At 37.6% G+C, this 18,590-nt stretch overlaps 1 protein-coding gene across 2 annotated transcripts in view; it reads right to left on the minus strand.

Moving 5' to 3' along the window:
• The window catches only part of ZNF236 (zinc finger protein 236), a 680,094-nt gene extending 678,491 nt beyond the window's left edge, over nucleotides 1-1,603 (minus strand). For both annotated transcript variants that reach the window (XM_053714849.1, XM_053714848.1), the window contains exon 1: nucleotides 1,467-1,603. In XM_053714849.1, the coding sequence (XP_053570824.1) occupies nucleotides 1,467-1,518 (52 nt within the window). In that variant the 5' untranslated portion in view covers nucleotides 1,519-1,603. The remainder of the gene's footprint in view (nucleotides 1-1,466) is intronic.
• Between the last annotated feature and the right edge of the window lie 16,987 nt (nucleotides 1,604-18,590).

Here is an 18,590-nt window from a genome sequence, read left to right on the forward strand (position 1 = left end):
GGACTCCCCCCACCGTTACGTAGCTGCCTTCTTCAAATGATCATCAAATCAGAATCCAGTCCTCAGACAGAAATTGCAAGCGCGTGCAATTTCTATCCGAGGACTGGATTCTGATTTGATGATCATTTGAAGAAGGCAGCTACGTAACGGTGGGGGGAGTCCGGCTGCCATATTTACCCGGTATTAGACAAGTTAGCGAAAGTGATTACTATAGAAGCAAGGCGGCATGGCAGAAGAGGTACAGTGCAGGCGGATCTTCGGTTCTTATATTTCTATCTCAAATAATGTTAACGGAAGTGTTGACTGTCCCTTTAAGATGCAGTGGTTGTTGATCCAACAAATCATGGGGAAAAGCAAACTGCAATAATCAGTTCCTCATACTTGGAACTACTGTTGTAAGGAATTGTGAGAAGTGTACAAAAAACATGCAGTGGACAGTACAAAGAGTAGTACATTTATAAATGACAGGTCCAAAATGGCATTTTAAATTAGTAAGGGATTGGTCCAATCTTTAATTGTGTGGGTACTAGCAAATTATGATATACTATTAAATAGTGATACTTTTCCAGTTTGCAGGGTCCTCAATTCCTATATTAGTACGTTTACTAAAGTAGTATTCCCATATTTATTTTCTGGAGTCCAAAAGTTGCAAGGATCGTGGTCAAGTGTTATACACAAATTATGGTCCCTGATATTATTGGCCACTTTGTTTTTTCTTTATAATGCATTCACTGTACAGGATTTTTAATACATGACAAATAATATGCAGAATGATGTGATGATTTTATTTTTAGAAAACAAGTTGTTTTTAATTGGATTGTCAACACTAGAAGTAAAAGAAATGTACAAAATAACATGAATCGAATATAAAATGTACATGAACTATATAACATATATATATATATATATATATATATATATATATATATATACACAGTATATATACACACATATATATGCACTTTATATCCAAGTGAGCTTACACAAAATCATAAAACTGAGCTACGCATAACGTAATAACACGCCAAAGGCTCTGAAGCCACAGCATTACAACAAAATTTGGCATTAATAAACACGGCATACTAACGTGTACATCGATCGGTTATGTCTTAAAAGTAGATTACAAAATTTAGACTAATTACGTTTATTTTCAGTCTCCTCCCATTCCCGGTATAACCCCAATTCACAACCTATTCCACTAATAAATTGACATTTGACAAACTGCTCGCTCCCAAACAATCTCCACACTATTTTATCCACTCCTCCGCCACTTCTAGTTCTGGTACTGTGCCCTCCCTCCTCCATATCATTCCGCCCTGTTACTCTCACACAATCGCAAGACGGCCTCTCCACTACATCCGGGGACTATATGTGATCTAACATAAAAAACTAAGCAAACAAACAAAGCCTCCTCCAGAACTCACCTCGGATGTTTTAAAACGGGAATATATAACTTTTTTTTTTACCTGGTTGTGATCCGTCCCCACCCCTGGATTTAGGGGGGCGACCCCGCGGCATTAGTATCGGATTATTTTTTCTTTCGGGTTAATGTCGTCTCTTCCTCTTTTTTACAAAACGGCGGCGGAAGCAGCAGCATAAGTTTAGAGGGTGGAGAAGGAAGCAGACGCGTCCGCGGCGGAGGGAGCGCTGTGGGAGGGAAGACTGTAGTGACGTCATGCGAACTATCAACCTTGTATTTTGGATAATCTAAAAAGTAACAAGACGATTATATGAGCGTACCGGTATCTGTTATGTTATTAACGCTCAGAAAAAAAGATTTGATGTCTTTGTTAGTGTGTTGGTTGAAGTTTTTAAGTACACCGGCACCGCGTCCATTTTAAGTGCTGGCAGCAGTTAGCACCTTCACAGTGTGGGTGCTAACATGTAGTTATCCCAATACCTAAAAGACTGCATCGGTGATATTTTACTATGACATGACATATGAAAGCTGCGGTTCATATCTTAAAGTATGCATATGTTTAATTAACATGCATATGTTTTATTATACATTAGTATACTTTTATATTTTGCATGATTTTACTATAAAACTCCTTGAGTTTGTGGAATCTACTTACTAGACAGCAATTGCTTAGAATCACTTACCAAATAATTTCCAACAAAACATAAAGGGACACTGAACCCATTTTCTTTTCTTCTGTGATTCAGATAGAGCATGCAATTTTAAGCAACTTTCTAATTTATTTTGTGTTCTTGCTATCTTTATTTGAAAAAGAAGGCATCTAAACAAAGGAGCCAGACAATTTTTGGTTCAGACCTTAGACGGCACTTGTTGATTGGTGCTGTCCAATCAATAAAGGCAACCCAGGTTGGTCACAAAAATAGGCCGGCAACTAAACTTACATTCTTGCTTTTCAAATAAAGATACCAAGAGAATGAAGAAAATTTGATAATAGGAGTAAATTAGAAAGTTGCTTAAAATTGCATGCTCTATCTGAAACATGAAAGAAAAAATTTGGGTTCAGTGTCCCTTTAAAATACCATTATAGATAAAATGCAATGCTCTTATTTGTTAGGGATTAAATATATACGCCTAGATTACGAGTTTTGTCAGTAAAGACCCGCGGTGCTAACACTCCTTTTTTTTTTCCCAGCGCACCCTTAAGCCAATGATGGTATTACGAGTTGTCTGAATGGCTGCGTTAGCCTCAGAAAAGGGAGCGTTGAGCCAAATTTATCTTCCCTTCAACTTTCAATACCAGCGTTGCCTACGGTAGCTGTAAACTGGAAAAACGTGCTCGTGCACAATTTCCCCATAGGATACAATGGGGCTGAGCTGGCTGAAAAAAAAAAACTAACACCTGCAAAAAAGCAGCGTTCAGCTCCTAACGCAGCCCCATTGTTTCCTATGGGGAAACACTCTCTAAGTCTACACCTAACACCCTAACATGAACCCTGAGTACAAACACCCCTAATCTTACACTTATTAACCCCTAATCTGCCACACCGCTATCGCTGACACCTACATTATATTATTAACCCCTAATCTGCTGCTCCGGACACCGCCGCCACCTAAATTATAGCTATGAATCCCTAATCTGCTGCCCCTAACATCACCGACACCTATATTATATTTATTACCCCCTAATCTGCCCCCCCCACGTCGCCGCCACCTACCTACACTTATTAACCCCTAATCTGCTGACCGGACATTGCCGTCACTATAATAAATGTATTAACCCCTAAACCGCCGCACTCCCGCCTCGCAAACACTATAATACATTTTATTAACCCCTAATCTGCCCTTCCTAACATCGCCGCCACCTACCTACAATTATTAACCCCTGAACTCCCGACCCCAACGTCGCCGCTACTATAATAAAGTTATTAACCCCTAAACCTAACACCCCCCTAAATTAAATATAATTTAAATAAAATGAAATAAATTTACTATAATTAAATAAATTATTCCTATTTAAAAATAAATACCTATAAAATAAACCCTAATATAGCTACAATATAACTAATAGTTACATTGTAGCTATTTTAGGATTTATATTTATTTTACAGGCAACTTTGTATTTATTTTAACTAGGTATAATAGCTATTAAATAGTTAATAACTATTTAATAGCTACCTAGTTAAAATAATTACAAAATTACCTGTAAAATAAATCCTAACCTAAGTTACAAATAGTACACTATCAATAGATTAATTAAATAAATTACCTACAATTAGCTAAAATACAATTAAATAAACTAAACTATAATACAAAAAAATCCCCCACTAAATTACAGAAAATAAAAAACATTACAAGAAGTTTAAACTAATTACACCTAATCTACGCTCCCTAATAAAATAAAAAAGCCCCCCAAAATAATAAAATGCCCTACCCTATCCTAAATGACAAAGTAATCAGCTCTTTTACCAGCCCTTAAAAGGGCTTTTTGTGGGGCATTGCCCCAAAGTAATCAGCTCTTTTACCTGTAAAAAAGAAATACAACCCCCCCAACATTACAACCCACCACCCACCCAAACCCCGCTTAAAAAAACCTAACACTAAACCCCTGAAGATCTCCCTACCTTGAGTCGTCTTCACTCAGACGAGCCAAATTCTTCATCCAAACGGGCCAGAAGAGGTCCTCCATCCGATTGAAGTCTTCATCCAAGCGGGGCAGAAGAGGTCTTCCATCCGATTGAAGATTAGGGGTTAAAAAAATGTATTATAGGGTTTGCGATGTGGGGGGCCTCGGTTTAGGAGTACATAGGTAGTTTATGGGTGTTAGTGTACTTTATAGCACAGTAGTTAAGAGCTTTATGTTCCAGTGTTAGCCCATAAAGCTCTTAACTACTGACTTTTTTTGCGGTTGGAGTCATGTCGGTAGAGGGTCTACTGCTCACTTCTTCCAAGACTCGTAATACCAATGTTAGGCAAATCCCACAGAAAAGATAGGATACGCAATTGACGTAAGGGGATTTGCGGTAGCCTCGAGTCGCAGAAAGAAAGTGAGCAGTTGACCCTTTCCTGCCTGACTCGTAATACCAGCGTTAGATAAAAAGCAGCGTTAGGACCCCTTAACACTGCTTTTTAACCCTAACGCAGAACTCGTAATCTAGGCGATAGTTAAATACTGCTTGGGAAACCGCCGCAGATCCAATCATTGATTCACTGGATAAGCAGCAGTTTCTGCTCTGGACCAGTCATGCTTTGCAGGTACAGAGCATGCAGTAATTTAATTGTGTGTGTATAATACCTTTATGGGGGTTAAAAAACAAAATTTATGCTTACCTGATAAATGTATTTCTTTCTTGACACGATGAGTCCATGGATCATCTAATTACTATTGGGAATATCACTCCTGCCCAGCAGGAGGTGGCAAAGAGCACCACAGCAAAGCTGTTAAATATCACCTCCCTTCCCTCCAACCCCAGTCATTCGAATGAAGTAAAGGAGAGAAAGGAAGCAACAAGGTGCAGAGGTGTCTGAAGTTTATAACATACTAACAACCTGTCTAAAGAACAGGGTGGGCCATGGACTCATCGTGTCAAAGAAATACATTTATCAGGTAAGCATAAATTTAGTTTTCTTTCAAATGACACGCTGAGTCCACGGATCATCTAATTACTATTGGGAGTCAATACCCAAGCTAGAGTACACAGATAAGGGAGGGACAAGACAGAGAATCTAAACGGAAGGCACCACTGCTTGAAGAACCTTTCTCCCAAAAGCGGCCTCAGCCGAGGCAAAAGTGTCAAATTTATAGAATTTTGAAAAAGTGTGAAGAGAGGACCAAGTTGCAGCCTTGCAAATCTGTTCCACAAAAGCTTCATTTTTGAATACCCAGGAAGAGGAAAAAGCCCTTGTAGAATGAGCCATGACACTCTCAGGAGGCTGCTGTCCAGCAGATTCATAGGCAAAGCGAATGATACTCTTCAGCCACAAAGAAAGAGAAGTAGCCGTAGCTTCTTTAAATTTGAAAACATAACTTTTTTTTTTGTAGTAAGTAACTAAATTAATAGTGTTATGCAAGTACTACTGACAACCTCTACACCTCAGCTTAGCTTTGCTGAGGTGCCTACCTGCCCTGCTGACACCGGATAGCATATCTCCAGTAAAAGATCTGGATCTCGACTTGCAGTATAATGAGCAGCTGTCCGGTCCTAAAAGCGCAGTTTTAAAACTTATTATGGGCTTTCCTGTCTGAGACTGTTATCTGCACCCTCCGGTCACAGTAAATGAAGGGGGAAATGGTGCGCAACAGCAAACTGCCGCCTCAGCCCTGTCCATCGTGGGCGTCTAAAAAATCGACCTCCCGGTCGGCATACTTTAAGGTCAAGCCACCGGGAGAAGTGAAACCACATTAAAATGAGCCTTTTTTGTATTAATCCTCAGCCCCAGTACCTGCCATAACCATACTGCCATTATATGTTCCCCTAAACATATAGGAGAAAATTGTGTGTCCCTTAGTGAATAAAGTGCCCACTTTTTCCTGTGTTTACCCAGAAAAATAAAGTCAGCACTTACCTCATAAATCTGCCAGGCAGCTCACTAGGTTTGAGAGGTCTCCCTCCCATGGACCTGTGGAAAAAGAGATAAAGACTGAGTAATCTTACTCAGGCTTTCAGTGTTAGGGCAACACAGTGAGAATTATGTCCCACAAGTTCCCATTGCTTGAAAGCCACCACTGCTCTACTGAAGAGACTGATATGGACTACGGCTACACCCTAGAACAAAGCAGCACAATCTTGCACTACTTAAAAAAATAATAAAATCTTGTTTGAAGAATCTTTTCTAACACCTAACTTTAGCACTTCCTTGCTCTAACGTAGGCAAAGAGAATGACTGAGGTTGGAGGGAAGGTATCTGATATTTAACAGCTTTGCTGTGGTGCTCTTTGCCGCCTCCTGCTGGGCAGGAGTGATATTCCCAATAGTAATTATATGATCCGTGGACTCATTGTGTCATTAGAAAGAAACATAGCTTTGCTTTGTCACTAGTGGTAAAATGACATGCTCTAACAAATTAGTGGGGTCTTCTCTTTGACTAGTGATCAGGTCATCACTAGGAGAATCTTGATTCCATTGTACCAGGTTAGGCTCATTTTGTTGTTTAGTTTGGTTTCTGGTAATAGTTTCTACCTGAATTTCACCCATTAAGTAGTCAATATCAAGGAGCTCTCCAGTTATGGCTCCTTGCTTGGCTAATGAATCTGCAAGGTCATTGCCTTCCTTGTCAGAATCTTGAATTCTGGAATGACCCTTTGTCTTTTTCCAGTGTATGGTTAAAGTATTGGACACCACTAATTCATCAATCTTGCAGAACAACTTGCCATGTTTGACTGGTTTGTTGTTAGTTTTCTGCAAGCCATTTCTTTTCCAAGTTGGCAGGTATTCAACAATACTGTCACGCACATAATTTGAGTAATGATTACAAATTCATGAATACCTTGTTCAATAGCTATTCCAATGGTTTTTAGAACAGCAGTGAGTTCTGTAACTTGACTAGATCTTTGTCCAATGTTGAAACCTACAGAAATATTTGGGAATCCATTTGCCCAAGTTATACCAATGCCAGTGACTAATCTGCGCTCATTATCAATAGTGGCATGGTAAGAACAGCCATCAACATATACCCAAGGTAATGTTTGGCAATGGCCCTCGTACATTTTATATGGGGAAAGCAATTGTTCCTCCAGGAAATCATCTTATAATAACTCTTCCTCATAATCCTTAGCAGTACAGTCGTGGAGCAACTGGATTCTTTTTATTTTGCGTGTAGCGAATTTCTTTTTTTCTTTTCTTTTTTAAATCTTTTTATTCAAGGAACTCAGATACAAGACAAAAAAAATATTGTCACAAGATAGAGAGTTAAAGGGACAGTCTACACCAGAATTTTTATTTTTTTAAAACATAGATAATCCCTTTATTACCCATTCCCCAGTTTTGTATAACCAACACAGTTATAATAATATACTTTTAACCTCTGTGATTATCTTGTATCTAAGCCTCTGCAAACTGCCCCTTTATTTCAGTTTGTTTGACAGACTTGCTGTTTAGCCAATCAGTGCCTGCTCCCAGATAACTTCACGTGCACGAGCACAGTGTTATCGATATGAAATACGTGAGCTAACACCCTCTAGTGGTGAAAAACTGTTAAAATGCATTCTGAAAAGAGGTGGCCTTCAAGGTGTAATAAATTAGCATATGAACCTCCTAGGCTAAGCTTTCAACTAAGAATACCAAGAGAACAAAGCAAAATTGGTGATAAAAGTAAATTGGAAAATTGTTTAAAATTGCATGCTTTATCTGAATCATGAAAGTTTATTTTGGCCTAGACTGTCCCTTTAATGTAAAGCATAAAACAGTAGATCTGTTGAATATACATTATAGTAAAGTACAGAAGGCACATACAGATTCACTTACAACAAAAATCAGGCATAAATATGGGATATACTCAGTGTGTAGCAACAAATGCTATAAGTTAGGGTAATTTATTTATTTTTTGCATGAAAAGCAAAATAAAATACATATATATCCCATAGTGAAGTCACCTTTGCTTCTTAATTTTCTATTTAATCAAAATAACAAACAAACACACACAAATAAAACAAAAACACGAGAACGGGGTAACAACCAAACCCAAACTCTGTCAATTAGCCCCTCCATTTGGGATTAGAATTGTGAAATAAAAATACTATCAGTCTGAAGCTTTAGGTTATGTCTTGCGGTTGATTAAAGAAAAATAAAGAATATACCTAGGGATGGATAAATTAGCACATAGAGCAGTCTCCAATAGTTAGTGCATATGTCCAAATCAATATTTATAGAGGTATTATGACGATCTATTAGCACAATATATTATAGGTAATTTCAGTGAAATAACTTAACATAGATCAAATCCCTTCAGTTTATAGATATCAGTAGGGATCAGAATTTTACCAATTGGTACCAATAGTAAACATGTCTGTGTATATATAACTAATATTATAGCTGCTGGAATCGGATTTTAGATAATCCAGGAGAAATTTAGAAGCAGGCAAACACCAAAGTTGAAAAAATACATGATTATTGCTGCAAATTGAAATAGTTATGCCCACTGCGATAAGTAAATAGTTAAACAGGCCGGGCTATTTTAGAATAGTGATAGGAATGATCCACCAGATCAAGGCAGGTTGTAGTAGGAATTATCAAACATTTTCAAGTAAGAGCAATTAGAGATGGTATAATTCACAGACAGCCAGATTAGAGTTTTGCGTTATGGCTGCTCGCTAATTACTTGTACGTTATTTTCACCGCTCACCTTTCATAGCGCTGCTATTACAGGTTTGCAAAAAGCAGACTTGTGCGGGCGATATGGTTGCGTTGAGCTCCATACCTCACCCAAATACAAGCGCTGCTTTGACGTGATCGTGCACGATTTCCCAATAGACATCAATGCAAAAAAAATGCCTAACACCTGCAATCGCGGAAACAAAAGCTGCGTAACGCAGCCCCATTGATATCTATGGGGAAAGAAAAAGTTACCTTTAAACCTAACACCCTAACATAAACCCTACATCTAAACACCCCTAATCTGCCACCGCCACCTACATAAAACTATTAACCACTAATCTGCCGCCCTTTTCATCGCCGCCACATAAATAAAACTATTAACCCCTAATCTGCTACCCCTAACATCGCCGCTTCTTAAATTGCAGATATTAACCCCTAAACTGCCGCCCTCCTGCATCGCAAACACTATTTAAAGATTATTAACCCCTAATCTGCCATCCGCCCACACCGCCGCTATTATAAGCCTATTAACCTCTAATCCTAACCCTAACGTAACCCTAATCCCCCTTAACTTAAATATAATTAAAATAAATCTAAATAAAACTTACAATTATTACCTAAATAATTCCTATTTAAAACTAAATACTTAGCTGTAAAATAAAACCTAACGCCTAGGTTACGAGTCTTGTCTTAGCCTTAAAAAGCAGCGTTGAGGGGTCCCAACGCTCCTTTTTAAGGCCCACTGGTATTACGAGTCAGGCAGGTACAGGTGTACCGCTCACTTTTTTTCCCGCGATTTTAGCATACCGCAAATCCCCTTACGTCAATTGTGTATCCTATCTTTTTAATGGGATTTTCCTAACGCCGGTATTACGATCGCTGGAAAAAGTGAGCAGTAGACCCTCTCCTGGCAAGACTCCTACCGCATTTAAAAGTCAGTAGTTAAGAGTTTTATGGGCTAACGCCGGAACATAAAGCTCTTAACTAAAGTGCTAAAAAGCACACTAACACCCATAAACTACCTATTAACCCCTAAACCGAGGGCCCCCCCCCCCACATTGGAAACACTTAACTAAAATGTTTAACCCCTAATCTGCCGACCGGACATCGCCGTCACTTTAATAAATTTATTAAAAACAGGAGAAGTGGACCGAGCGCTACACCCAGGGCCTTAAGCTTACTAACTATATAGCCTCCTAGTAGGCTAACAATATAAAAGTTAAAATGGGGAGAAAGTAAGCGCTAAAAAGCTTAAAAGGCTAGTAAAAAGTACATTTTAATACATATAAAAATTTACAAATGGCAATCAGACGCATGGATCCATGTCTGACTTAACAAAAAAATATATAATAAACAAATCTAAAAGTATCAAAAATATCCAATGGAGTAAAGCATGTGACGCTGACTTAGTGAGCCAGTGATGAGGAGTTAGAAGGACATGTACATTCAATAATATAAACAACCTAAGTGAGTGATTGAGTGCACACAATAGCTGTCAACAAAGAAAAATAGCATTCACAAAAAATAGTGTTCACAAAAATTGGCGTACATAAAAAATGTTCAAATGTTCAACCGGTTATATGTAAGTGAATCCAGTAGTGTTTCCTCCAAAGTGACGTGTAGAAATATAACGTGAAGTCAATAATAGTAGAATGTAAACGTTGAGTGGGTCAAATTATTGTGGTTCAGCTTCAAAATTAAAAAATTGTAAATCCGTGAGGTGTATAAAAATAAAAATAACTTGTGAAAAAATCCACGTGGAAAACTTGAATTCAAATGATAAACAAAGGTCAAAGATCAAAAGACAAAAATAAAAAGACAAAAATATCAAAAGACAAAAATAGAAAATCAGTGATAATATTAAAAAGCACTAAAGATCTAGTGAAAACAAATCCTTAATTCAGATGTTAAAAATCTTTGGTAAGATCCATAACAAACAAATACATCGATAAAATACCTAAAAGGGAACAAAAGAGAAACAAATAGTGCAACACTGTATATGATATATAATATAGGTAATTAAAACCAAGCTCACCAGTATGCCAACGCGTTTCGGCCTAGACTAGGCCTTTCTCAAGACTATACTGTATCAGAAAATCTGGGAGCTTTAAGTAGGGTCAGTGTTGAAATGATTGGTGCTGTGTTGGCGCCATTTTTAGAGGCACCTCCCTTTCCTGTTTCACCCATTGCATCTCTGGGATATTTCCTATGTTATGTTTATGTTTTCCCATCTTAAAGGTCAATTGGTTCCTATTATTGCCACAAATTCTAGTATAAATCTAGATTTTCCTATTTATTTGTTTTTTATTTTCATTATTAGGTAATAGTAGCGTTTTGTCAATGTTGTTATTATTATATTCTGTGTTAACTCCGTTAGTTTTCTGGGCGGGTTTCCCCTTTCTTTGGGCTCAAATTGCTTATTTATTTACATGGACTGGTTCTCATTTATGAATTGCCCCTGTTAATGTCAAAAACTTCATTTCCAATGCGATCTTATTTTGAAAATTGCTATGACCGGAAGTGGCCTGGTATCGCGGCATCAACTTCCGTTTTAGCTTTTGGGAGACATAGTTTATTCGATTCACCAGTTTCTATCATGTGACCGGAAGTTCTTTGGTCCACCGGTCTGCATCATATGACCTGAAGGTGCAGCATCATATTCCCCATTGACTTATGGGATATGTAGTTCCCTCACTTATTAGGACTACAGATCTTTCTCAGATGTTCGGTATTACCCGATCTTACTATGGCTCATTGTCTCTATGTGTCTATAACATACAGGGAGTGCAGAATTATTAGGCAAGTTGTATTTTTGAGGATTAATTTTATTATTGAACAACAACCATGTTCTCAATGAACCCAACAAACTCATTAATATCAAAGCTGAATAGTTTTGGAAGTAGTTTTTAGTTTGTTTTTAGTTATAGCTATTTTAGGGGGATATCTGTGTGTGCAGGTGACTATTACTGTGCATAATTATTAGGCAACTTAACAAAAAACAAATATATACCCATTTCAATTATTTATTTTTACCAGTGAAACCAATATAACATCTCAACATTCACAAATATACATTTCTGACATTCAAAAACAAAACAAAAACAAATCAGTGACCAATATAGCCACCTTTCTTTGCAAGGACACTCAAAAGCCTGCCATCCATGGATTCTGTCAGTGTTTTGATCTGTTCACCATCAACATTGCGTGCAGCAGCAACCACAGCCTCCCAGACACTGTTCAGAGAGGTGTACTGTTTTCCCTCCTTGTAAATCTCACATTTGATGATGGACTACAGGTTCTCAATGGGGTTCAGATAAGGTGAACAAGGAGGCCATGTCATTAGATTTTCTTCTTTTATACCCTTTCTTGCCAGCCACGCTGTGGAGTACTTGGACGCGTGTGATGGAGCATTGTCCGGCATGAAAATCATGTTTTTCTTGAAGGATGCAGACTTCTTCCTGTACCACTGCTTGAAGAAGGTGTCTTCCAGAAACTGGCAGTAGGACTGGGAGTTGAGCTTGACTCCATCCTCAACCCGAAAAGGCCCCACAAGCTCATCTTTGATGATACCAGCCCAAACCAGTACTCCACCTCCACCTTGCTGGTGTCTGAGTCGGACTGGAGCTCTCTGCCCTTTACCAATCCAGCCACGGGGCCCATCCATCTGGCCCATCAAGACTCACTCTCATTTCATCAGTCCATAAAACCTTAGAAAAATCAGTCTTGAGATATTTCTTGGCCCAGTCTTGACGTTTCAGCTTGTGTGTCTTGTTCAGTGGTGGTCGTCTTTCAGCCTTTCTTACCTTGGCCATGTCTCTGAGTATTGCACACCTTGTGCTTTTGGGCACTCCAGTGATGTTGCAGCTCTGAAATATGGCCAAACTGGTGGCAAGTGGCATCTTGGCAGCTGCACGCTTGACTTTTCTCAGTTCATAGGCAGTTATTTTGCGCCTTGGTTTTTCCACACACTTCTTGCGACCCTGTTGACTATTTTGAATGAAACGCTTGATTGTTCGATGATCACGCTTCAGAAGCTTTGCAATTTTAAGAGTGCTGCATCCCTCTGCAAGATATCTCACTATTTTTGACTTTTCTGAGCCTGTCAAGTCCTTCTTTTGACCCATTTTGCCAAAGGAAAGGAAGTTGCCTAATAATTATGCACACCTGATATAGGGTGTTGATGTCATTAGACCACACCCCTTCTCATTACAGAGATGCACATCACCTAATATGCTTAATTGGTAGTAGGCTTTCAAGCCTATACAGCTTGAAGTAAGACAACATGCATAAAGAGGATGATGTGGTCAAAATACTCATTTGCCTAATAATTCTGCACTCCCTGTATAATGTCAGAGTCAATGTGCCAATATGTAATAGAATCGGTTACTGGGAATAGTCAATTCTTTGAATAATGTATGTAATTTCTTACGATGCTGATCTGTCACTGCTTATAGTAAAACTGCTTTTAATAAAACTCGCTATGTTAATTCTAAGCACATTCTTGGATCCTAATAAAACTCACTTTCTTAATTCTAGGCACATTCTTGGATCCTAATATTGAATAGCTTTACAATTTACTTTTATTTGTTCATAGTTTCATAATGGATAGCCGTTTCACTGCTTCCTTCTAGTTCTTTTGAAAATAAAGCCTATGGGTATTCTCAAGGAGCCATTGAGTCATATATGACCTTGATAAAGTATAGACCTGCAATGTTTATCTAACTTAATATTGTGAGACGTTTATTGCATCCTAATGCTGTATCTCACCGCCGATGGTGGGATGACAAACTGTAATGTCTCAAGAGGGATCAAGGATCTTCCTATCTGTTCACAGTGAAGGTGTAAGCTCAGATCTAATTGGGAGGGTTTCATTACATTTGTATGTGTATATAAAGGATTTTAGGTGACCATTAACCAGAAATCATCTGGTGTAAGATCAGGCGTAAATACACTCAAAGTGATGGCTTCTGTTTGACTTTGGGGCAGACGTGGGGTAGAGGATACAAGATACAAAATCTTCAAATTATGATATTTCATTTCACACAGTAAGTAGTCCTACATTGGATTGTTATGTATAGACCGTTAAATTAAATTAACCCCTAAATTAAATAAATTTATTAACCCCTAAACTGCCACACTCCCACCTCGCAAACACTAGTTACATTTTATTAACCCCTAATCTGCCCCCCCAATGTCGCAGCAAATATATTCAATTTATTAACCCCTAAACCTAAGTCTAACCCGAACCCCCCCAACTTAAATATAATTTAAATACATCTAAATAAATTTACTATAATTAAATTATTCCTATTTAAAACTAAATACTTACCTGTAAAATAAACCCTAAGCTAGCTACAATATAACTAATACTTACATTGTATCTATTTTAGGATTTATATTTATTTTACAGGCAACTTTGTATTTATTTTAACTAGGTACAATAGTTATTAAATAGTTATTAACTATTTAATAACTTCCTAGTTAAAATAAGTACAAATTTACCTGTAAAATAAATCCTAACCTAAATTACAATTACACCTAACACTACACTATCATTAAATTAATTAAATAAATTACCTACAATTAACTACAATTAAAGGGACAGTCAAGTCCAAAAAAAACTTTCATTTTTCAAATAGGGCATGTAATTTTAAACAACTTTCCAATTTACTTTTTTCAACAATTTTGCTTTGTTCTCTTGGTATTCTAGTTGAAAGCAATCCTAGGAAGGCACATATGATAATTTATAAGCCCTTGAAGGCCGCCTCTATTTTATTTACTTTTCACAGCAGGGGAGAGCTAGCTCTTGTAGGCCATATAGATAGCATTGTGATCACGCCCGTGGCTAGTGGCAGACACTGCACTAATTGGCTAAAATGCAAGTCAATAGATAATAACTAAAAGTCATGTGATTAGGGACGGTCAGAAGATTCTTAGATACAAGTTAGTCACAGAAGTAAAAAGTGTATTAATATAACAGTGTTGGTTTTGCAAAACTGGGGAATTGGTAATAAAGGGATTATCTATCTTTTTAAACAACAAAAATTCTGGTGTTGACTGTCCCTTTAAATACAATTAAATTAAATGAACTAAAGTACAAAAAACCCCCACTAAATTACACAAAATAAAAAAAGAATTACAATGTTTTAAAACTAATTACACCTAATCTAATCCCCCTAATAAAATAAAAAAGCCCCCCAAAATAATAAAATTCCCTACCCTATACTAAATTATAAATAGCCCTTAAAAGGGTCTTGCCCCAAAGTAATCAGCTCTTTTACCTGTAAAAAAAATACAATAACCCCCCCAACATTAAAACCCACCACCCACACAACCAACCCTACTCTAAAACCCACCCAATCCCCCCTTAAAAAAACCTAACACTACTCCCTTGAAGATCACCCTACCTTGAGCCTTCTTCACCCAGCTGAGCACAAGTGGACGTCCAGAGGGGCAGAAGTCTTCATCCGATCCGGCCAGAAGAGGACATCCAGACCGGCAGAAGACTTCATCCAGGCGGCATCTTCTATCTTCTTCCAATCAGCCAATAGAATGTGAGATCAATTCTATTGGCTGATTGCATCAGCCAATAGGATTTTTCCTACCTTAATTCCGATTGGCTGATAGGATTCTATTAGCCAATCGTAATTGAAGGGACGCCATCTTGGATTACCTCACTTAAAGGAACCTTCATTCTTCAGTCGCCGTCGGATGGAAGAGGATGCTCCGCGTCGGATGTCTTCAAGATGGACCCGCTCCGGATGGAAGAAGATAGAAGATGCCGCCTGGATGAAGTCTTCTGTCGGTTTGGATGTCCTCTTCTGGCCGGATCAGATGAAGACTTCTGCCCCTCTGGACATCCACTTGTGCCCGGCTGGGTGAAGACAGCTCAAGGTAGGGTGATCTTCAAGGGGGTAGTGTTAGGTTTTATTAAGGGGGGATTGGGTGGGTTTTAGAGTAGGGTTGGGTGTGTGGGTGGTGGGTTTTAATGTTGGGGGGTTATTGTATTTTTTGTTTCAGGTAAAAGAGCTGATTACTTTGGAGCAATGCCCCGCAAAAGACCCTTTTAAGGGCTATTTGTAATTTAGTATAGGGTAGGGAATTTTATTATTTTGGGGGGCTTTTTTATTTTTTTAGGGGGATTAGATTAGGTGTAATTAGTTTAAAAAAAATGTAATTCTTTTTTTATTTTCTGTAATTTAGTGTTTTTTTTTGTACTTTAGTTTATTTAATTTAATTGTAGTTAATTGAAGGTAATTAATTTTAATTAATTTAATGATAGTGTAGTGTTAGGTGTAATTGTAATTTAGGTTAGGATTTATTTTACAGGTAAATTTGTACTTATTTTAACTAGGAAGTTATTAAATAGTTAATAACTATTTAATAACTATTGTACCTAGTTAAAATAAATACAAAGTTGCCTGTAAAATAAATATAAATCCTAAGCTAGATACAATGTAAGTATTAGTTATATTGTAGCTAGCTTAGGGTTTATTTTACAGGTAAGTATTTAGTTTTAAATAGGAATAATTTAATTAATTATAGTAAATTTATTTAGATGTATTTAAATTATATTTAAGTTAGGGGGGTGTTAGGGTTAGATTTAGGTTTAGGGGTTAATTTAATATAGGTGCGGCGACGTTGGGGGGGCAGATTAGGGGTTAATAAATATAATGTAGGGTTTGGCGATGTTGGGGGCAGTAGATTAGGGGTTCATAGGGATAATGTAGGTGGCGACGGTGTCCGGAGCGGCAGATTAGGGGTTAAGAATATAATGTAGGTGGCAACGATGTCAGGGGCAGCAGATTAGGGGTTAATAAGTGTAAGATTAGGGGTGTTTAGACTCGGGGTTCATGTTAGGGTGTTAGGTGCAGACATAAAAAGTATTTCCCCATAGGAAACAATGGGGCTGTGTTAGGAGCTGAACGCTGCTTTTTTGCAGGTGTTAGCTTTTTTTTCAGCCAGCTCAGCCCTATTGTTTCCTATGGGGAAATCGTGCACAAGCACGTTTTGCCAGCTTACTGCTACCGTAAGCAGCGCTGGTATTACAGTGAGATGTGGGCTAAATTTTGCTCAACTCTCACGTTTCTGAGGCTAACGCCAGCTTGCAGAAGACTTGTAATACCAGCGTTGTCTTAAGTGAGTGGTAAGAAAAACAGGCTCATTAGCACCGCACAGCCTTACCGACAAAAACTCGTAATCTAGCCGTATGATAGCTACAATAGTTATATTGTAGCTAGCTTAGGTTTTATTTTTATTTTACAGGTAAGTTTGTATTTATTTTAACTAGTTAGACTAGTTAGTAAATAGTTATTAACTATTTACTAACTACCTAGTTAAAATAAATACAAACTTACCTGTAAAATAAAACCTAACCTGCCTTACAATAAAACCTAACCTGCCTTACACTGAAAACTAACATTACAATAAAATAAATTAAATTAATACAATACATTTATCTAAATTAAAAAAAACAAAAAACACTAAATTACACAAAATAAAATATGAAATTATCAAAAATAAAAAAGAATTACTCCTAATCTAATAGCCCTATCAAAATAAAAAAGCCCCTCAAAATAAAAAAAAACCCTAGCCTACACTAAACTGCAAATAGCCCTTAAAAGGGCCTTTTGCGGGGCATTGCCCCAAAGAAATCAACTCTTTTACCTGCAAAAAAAAAATACAAACAACCCCCCAACAGTAAAACCCACCACCCACACAACCAAACCCCCCAAATAAAAACCTATCTAAATAAACCTAAGCTAACCATTGCCCTGAAAAGGGCATTTGGATGGGCATTGCCTTAAAAGGGCATTTAGCTCTTTTACTGCCCAAACCCTAAGCTAAAAATAAAACCCACCCAATAAACCCTTAAAAAAACTAACACTAACCCCGACGATCCACTTACAGTTTTCGAAGACCGGACATCCATCCTCATCCAGGCGGCAGAAGTCTTCATCCATCCAGCATCTTTTATCTTCATCTATCCGGCACGGAGCGGGTCCATCTTCAAGACATCCGGCACGTGTATTGTATTAATTTATTTTATTTTATTATAATGTTAGTTTTTAGTTTAAGGCAAGTTAGGTTTTATTTTACAGGTAAGTTTGTATTTATTTTAACTAGGTAGTTAGTAAATAGTTAATAACTATTTACTAACTAGTCTACCTAGTTAAAATAAATACAAACTTACCTGTAAAATAAAAATAAAACCTAAGCTTGCTTCAATATAATTATTAGTTATATTGTAGCTATCTTAGCTTTTATTTTGCAGGTAAGTATTTAGTTTTAAATAGAAATTATTTAGGTAATAAATGTAAGTTTTATTTAGATTTATTTTAATTATATTTAAGCTAGGGGGTAAGGGTTAGGTTTAGGGGTTAATAGGTTTATTATAGCGGCGGTGTGGGCGGATGGCAGATTAGGGGTTAATAATCTTTAAATAGTGTTTGCGATGCGGGAGGACGGCGATTTAGAGGTTAATAGGTTTATTATAGTGGTGACGATGTCGGGAAGCGGCAGAATAGGGGTTAATACATTTTTTCAGTGGTGCCGATGTCCGGAGCATCAGATTAGGGCTTAATCATTTTATTTTAGTGTTTGCGATGCGGGAGGGCCTTGGTTTAGGGGTTAATAGGTAGTTTATGGGTGTTAGTGTACTTTGTGACAGTTTAGTTATGAGTTTTATGCTATAACTTTGTAACGTAAAACTCATAACTACTGACTTTAGATGGCGGTACGAATCTTATCATTTTAGGCTGTACCGCTCACTTTTTGGCCTCACAGCAAAACTTGTAAAACCGGCGCTATGGAAGTCCTGTTCTTAAAACGGTACTGACGTTGCGTGACGGCCAAAAAAG

This window comes from Bombina bombina, chromosome 5, assembly GCF_027579735.1.
Source record: "Bombina bombina isolate aBomBom1 chromosome 5, aBomBom1.pri, whole genome shotgun sequence".
Classification (NCBI taxonomy): domain Eukaryota; kingdom Metazoa; phylum Chordata; class Amphibia; order Anura; family Bombinatoridae; genus Bombina; species Bombina bombina.